General features: G+C 38.6%; 1 protein-coding gene across 2 annotated transcripts in view; it reads left to right on the top strand.

The window, feature by feature from the left end:
* The first annotated feature begins 217 nt into the window (after positions 1 to 217).
* The window catches only part of Usp25 (ubiquitin specific peptidase 25), a 139,994-nt gene continuing 134,211 nt past the window's right edge, over positions 218 to 6,000 (top strand). For both annotated transcript variants that reach the window (XM_076868800.1, XM_076868799.1), the window contains exon 1: positions 218 to 670. In XM_076868800.1, the coding sequence (XP_076724915.1) occupies positions 626 to 670 (45 nt within the window). In that variant the 5' untranslated portion in view covers positions 218 to 625. The remainder of the gene's footprint in view (positions 671 to 6,000) is intronic.

Below are 6,000 nucleotides of genomic sequence, written 5' to 3'. Positions count from 1 at the left end.
GCTCCGGGGCCCCGCCCGCCGGGCCGCCTCGCTGCACCCGGGAGTGCCTGGCCCGTGCGGGGCGGGGCTCCGCGGCGGCCTTGCCCCGCCCTACCACCCCGCGGGTCACAATGTAGGGTTAGGGCGGCCGGCGGGCGGGGCTCTGCGGGGGAGGAGCTACCCGGCGGGGGCGGTGACGGCGGTTGGGGGAGGGGAGGGGAGGAGGAGTCGCGGAGGGAGGAGGACAGCGCCATTCCGGCCGGCCGCTCCCTCCGTCCCCTTGCTCCCTTCCCCGCAGTGGCCCACGAGCCGCCGGCGAAGGAGCGCGCGAACGCGTGACGCGGCCCGGCTTGCTCGCGCCCTCCCGCGCCCCGCCGCCCGCCACCCGCCCATGGCCCGGGCTGCCGCGGACAAGCCGCGCTGAGGCGGGCCGCGCGGAGACGTGGGGCTGCCGCGGTGGCCCTCGCAGCCCGCGCCTCGCCGCCTGCCCGCGGTGCCGGTGCACGCCGGCCGCCATCGCCTTCGCGCCTGGCTGGTGGGGGCGCTGTCCACCCCGGCCGTCTGCGCCGCTCCCTGGAGTTCGGCGGACCTCGGCAGCCAGGGCCGGCAAAGGCGCGAGGAACCGGACGCCGCCGCCGCGGGGGCCATGACCGTGGAGCAGAATGTGCTGCAGCAGAGCGCGGCGCAGAAGGTGAGGCGAGCCGGCGAGCTGGCCCTGCGCGGCCCCGCTCCTCCTTCCGACGTGCTGGCCTCTCCCGCCGCGGCCCCGCACTCCCCGGCCTCGCCGCCGGCGGCCGCCCGGGCCTCGGCTGCCCCGGGCTTCCTTCTCCACCACTCACCACTCCAACCCTTCGCTTTGGGGGCCTCGCGCTCAGTCAGTGTCAAGCTGCGTGTGGAAGAGGGGTGTAGTTTGCGGGTTTCAATCCACTTCCTTCTGCCGATTGTTTTCCCGTAACAGACGGTGCCAGGTATTGAGAGTGACCCTCACATTCCTACAGTGCTCCGCACGGCTTCTTAATTAAACTTTATTCTTCCCTACTCCTCTCTTTTTTCTTTCTTTCTGAGAATACCAGTAGTCATCCCTTTTGAGCACAGTTTATATTTCGAAGGTGGTAGGATTCCAGGCCTACTATTCTGCAAAAAAGATCACTAAAATTGAATTGCTTGCCCTTTTTGGGCAGGTACATTGACTGATCAGGTGAACTCTCAATGTACAAGTAGAGGTTTGGGGTGGTTTTCTTTTCTTTTCTTGAATGTTGAAACTGTCCCTTAAGAAAGGAAACCTTTCTGGCTATGTTATTCCAGGAATCTTTTGTCCCCTAAGTTTGACCTTGTTCTGTCGTTCACCCTTTACACTTGCATCAGTCACAAATTCAGATGGTCACTCATTTATGCGAGAATTAAAAAAAAAAAGTTTATTGATGCATCAGATCTTATAGTGAGTCATGAGCTCATCCTGCTATTTTAGATTTTGCTTTCAGAATCTTAAGTGCACTATCATGGCTTGCACCATATCCCGAAGAGTAGTTGTCCATGACTTGATTTATTTCCCATTCGTGTGAAAGCGTTTTGGACAATCGGGAAACATTGGCTTAGTAGTATTGGAATTATGGGGATAATTAGGTTTACTGTGAATTACTGAAGCTGTTTGGTTTATCTGCCTGAGTAATGAATGCCCCACCCTTTTGTAGTTTTGGCATGCAGTAGTTCGTATTTTACCTGTGCTTGACTTTACAAGAACTATTGTGCTTAAGTGGACTATTTATACACTCACAGCTTGCTAAATTTTTGCATTGAGATTGTTTTTAGAATTTTATGATACTATAGAGGTAATTGAAGATGGTCAAGAATTTTGGAAAGCAAGGATAGTACATTGTTATTTTTGGCACTTTGGGAACATTGTTTTTGAGACTCATGTTAATTGATGTTACTAGTGAATGGAGAAGATTATTGTAGACTGCTATTTATTACAGTGAAATAATTCAAGATATAATGATGGGAGTTTAAAACAGTTTACCTGCTAATCATATTCTGTTTTGAAAACCTTAATATTTAGTTTTTGATGTTGAGTATGTGAGATAAGACTTAGGGGACGATCCTGTGGTTATATGAATAGTAAGCAATAGCTAATAGACTTTGTATCATTTTGTTTATAATAGTCTTCAGTGTTGAATATTAAGACTTGTTAATTTCAAAATGGGAAAAGTGGCTCATATTTTTTATATATCTTAAGCTTGAACAATGGCAAGAAGTTTCAAGATTTTTTAAATTGATTTTGACTAAATATCTTCTTTAGCAAAGTCAATTAACGCTTACTTCCTTGCCAGAGGTGCATGCATAAAATTGTACAATCAAGTATGATTACATGAATGGTGTGACTCTGCAGCGTGTACAACCAGAGAAGTGAAAAATAGTGCTCCATTTGTGTACAATGATTCAAAATGCATTCTGCTGTCATGTGTAACTAATTAGAACAAATAAAATTAAAAAATCAAACTAATGATTGTGATCTTGATTATCATGTCAAGTTCCTAGTTTAATGAGCCCATCCTCCTTAAACAAAAGGAGTAGTCGTTAATTCAAAATATTATCAGTTTGATAATATTTTTTACTATTTTTTAAAAAAAATAGTGATGTTATTTTTTAATATGTTATATATGTGTATATGTGTTTTAGATCATTTTGTTTATACTGAGGAAATTTTTTAGATCAACATAATATTGTTACACTCCATGAGGTTTCTGAAGACATGTATTTGTTTTTCATGTCAATACACTATTACTTTGTTACTCGTATAAATATTTAAAAATATTTATATGATTATAAATATTTGAAACCACCTACCTCAAGTAAGTTAACAGATTTAAATACATCAAGCTAAGAACTAGGAAGTAGACTTCAAGCCAGTAACTAGGAAGTGAATTCATACTTTAGAAGAAACAAAAGTGAAACTATTTTCACTTAGAAACTTTATGAATTATCAGTAAAAGGAGAGGTGTCTAGGGTATGTTGCATAGCCAAATTTTAGTTTTCTGCTTTCCTTAAAATCATGTGTATGCTGATGTGCTTGTAAATTTTAAGGAAATAGTTGCATTATGGTACTTGGAACGGTTTCCCACATTTTCAAGATTTTTTTTTTTTTTTTTTTTTACTGCAGAAGTATGTTAGATTAATAATGTTTTTAAAAAGCAGCACTACTCAAAACTTTCTTAGGTCTTTTATTTATCTAAATAGTAGCTTGTCACTGTGTAACATGAAAAGACAAAGGGCTTTCTTTTCCCCTTCCTGTGTTCTTTGCTTGATTGCTGATGTTTGGATAAGTCAGGGAACTAGGAGATGTAGTAACACTGCAGAGGGCTGCTTTTCTGAGGTTTACATGTTACAGGTGAAGTGAAGTTGGCAGCAGAATCAAGTACAGTTAAATCCTTTGTTAACTTTGGTCTTTGATATGTATCTTTAGTTGTTGTGCTTGACATTTACCCAAGGTAGGATCAGAAATGTGAAACATATATTCAAGTTCCAAATGAAGATTCTTCAGAGCAGCAATAGGAAGTTTCCTCCCAGGAACCATGTTAACTTATAGATGAAGTGGGTGGGGTAAGCATCCTTCTGAGTTGAATAAAATATAAAATTCCTATAGATAACTTGCCTATATTGCGTCACTGTAGGACTTAGAATTGTATTTTGCACATAGTAGGACTCAGCAAATATTTGATCAGTGAAGTAATGCGTTAATGGGTTCTAAAAGGAATGCAAGTATAGTACTTTCCTCAGAGATTTAAATATTGAGAAACAAGGAAAACTTGAAACTGCATTCATGATAGAAAAATAGGAAGAGGAAGTGAAGACAGGATGTGGGTTAGTCTGAATCACCTTTCTATGACCTTGGTGAAATCATTAAATACCTTTAAATCTTCTTTTAATGCCTTAAAGTTAGTATGATTAGACATGAGCAACTACTTTAGATCTGGGGGTTACTAGACTTATACAAGCGTTTATTCTGTATAGGGAGGATAAATTGTAAAGTGTGGAGGCAAGGTATCTTTGGGATCTATACAATCAGCTTTCACTGACTATGTGAATAGTGGGAGTTAGGTGGGAAGGATGTTGCAGATTAGTTATAGACAGTGAGTTTCTTAGTTAAAGGGACATGTATTTTAGATTATCATCAAAGGTTATCAAGGTATACAGTATATTTATCATTCAACATTTAATAGTTCCTCAATGTTATAGAAAAGAGATAACCTCTGTGAAATAACTGGTTATATTGTTACTAATATAACTGAAGAAAGGTACAAAGTTTCAGCTGCATATTCCTTTCTTATGCCTTTCCTTTTTTTCCCTAATTTTGATTTTCTTTATATTAATAACACATATCTGTCCTTAATTAATTCTTATCAGTTCTAATACATTTAAAATTTTTTTCAGTATATCATCTTGATCTCTTCTTGTCATTATTCATATTTTAAAAATATTTTTCTAGTTGTAGATGGACACAATATCCTTATTTTTATTTATTTAGTTTTATGCAGTGCTGAGGATCGAACCCAGGGCCTCATGTGTGCAAAACAAGCTTTCTACCGCTGAGCTACAACCCCCGCCCTTATTCATATTTTTTATTTATTTTATTTTTATGGTTTAGCTAAGATTATATGATACTACTAGGATTAATATTAGTTCTGTTATATATTATTTAATCACAATATGGATATTTCCTTATACTGTATGCCCATGTTTTCTGAACGTTTTGAAATCAGGTTTAGATGTGGACTCTATCAAATGCCTTTTTTTCCCCCTTCTAGGAATGATGTTATATTTTATGTCAATAAAATAAAACTATAATTCTAGATTAACATGTATGAATATTTATTGTGTAATAATTGAAAGGCACTGTGCGAAGAATCTTGGAAATGTTTTATTTAATCTTTCCATTAATCTATGAAGTGACACTCCTTCTTGGTGTAGTGGAGTTTAGAGAATTAAAGTAACATTTTAGCCATAGTACTGAAACTCAGGGACATTAGAGTCACAAGCCCTTGCTTGACTCACTATTGCTTCAACTATCCTTTAGTTTCTGATAAAACTCAGTTTGGTCTTTATGCCTTATTGTTTTAATGTATTTCCAAACTTAATATACTCAAATCTGTCCTGGAACTTTGTGTGTATGTTCTTTAATGAGATTGGTTATAAGATTTACTCTGTTTCATATAGGCTCTTAGAATAAAGAATCTTATTAGAAAGCTTTTGTTTTCTATGCTCTGGGGATTATTTAGTGTAGGACTCTGTTGAACTTGTTAAAATTGGTTAATGTTATAGCTAAACTAAAGCATTTGTTACTTTGGGGATTTGATGAATCTTCAGGGCTGAGCTTATTTAGAGCAAATTCTAGATAAGCTTTCCAGATTTTGTTTTATTATCTTTAAGATTTCTTATCTCTTTCAGAGTAAGATTTTAAAAAATGTTTTATAGTTTCAGAAAATCTAGCTTAGGAATTTTTCATTTATATTTCCATGTTTATTGGTCTGTAGTTTTCTTTCAAATAAAACCGTGTATATGTAGAGCTATATCCTTTTTTATTCCTGTCTGTTTTGGTCTCAATAATGTTTGCCAGGTGCTGTTCTATTTTATTAGCTTTTCCAAAATTCAGTCTTTTGTTTGGTTTATCAGTTGTTTTGTTTTATAACATTAATTTTTGTTTTTGTCTTATCTCACCCTTTTGTTTTTCTTGTTTATTGTTTCTTTCATTAGAGCTTGGACTCAGCATTTAATGAGTATATCATTATATAATATTGAAAAGCCTTTTGGGCTGCAAATTTTCATCTAACTTGTTTGGGTTTTAGTTTTTCTTTCTTTATTTATAAGGTGATTTAAGTTTTCTTTTTGGTTTAATTTTCAAGATGGAGTTTTTGAAGTACTCATTTTGTTGTTGATCTTCATTTTTGCTTTACTGGGTTTGGAGAATCTGGTTTGTAATAGTTGTAGAAATTTATTTATTTATTTATTTATTTTATTATTAGTTGT

This window comes from Callospermophilus lateralis, chromosome 10 (genome assembly GCF_048772815.1).
Source record: "Callospermophilus lateralis isolate mCalLat2 chromosome 10, mCalLat2.hap1, whole genome shotgun sequence".
Classification (NCBI taxonomy): Eukaryota; Metazoa; Chordata; class Mammalia; order Rodentia; family Sciuridae; genus Callospermophilus; species Callospermophilus lateralis.
Note: the sequence above shows the minus strand (reverse complement) of the source record. Positions and strands in the feature narration are given on the sequence as shown.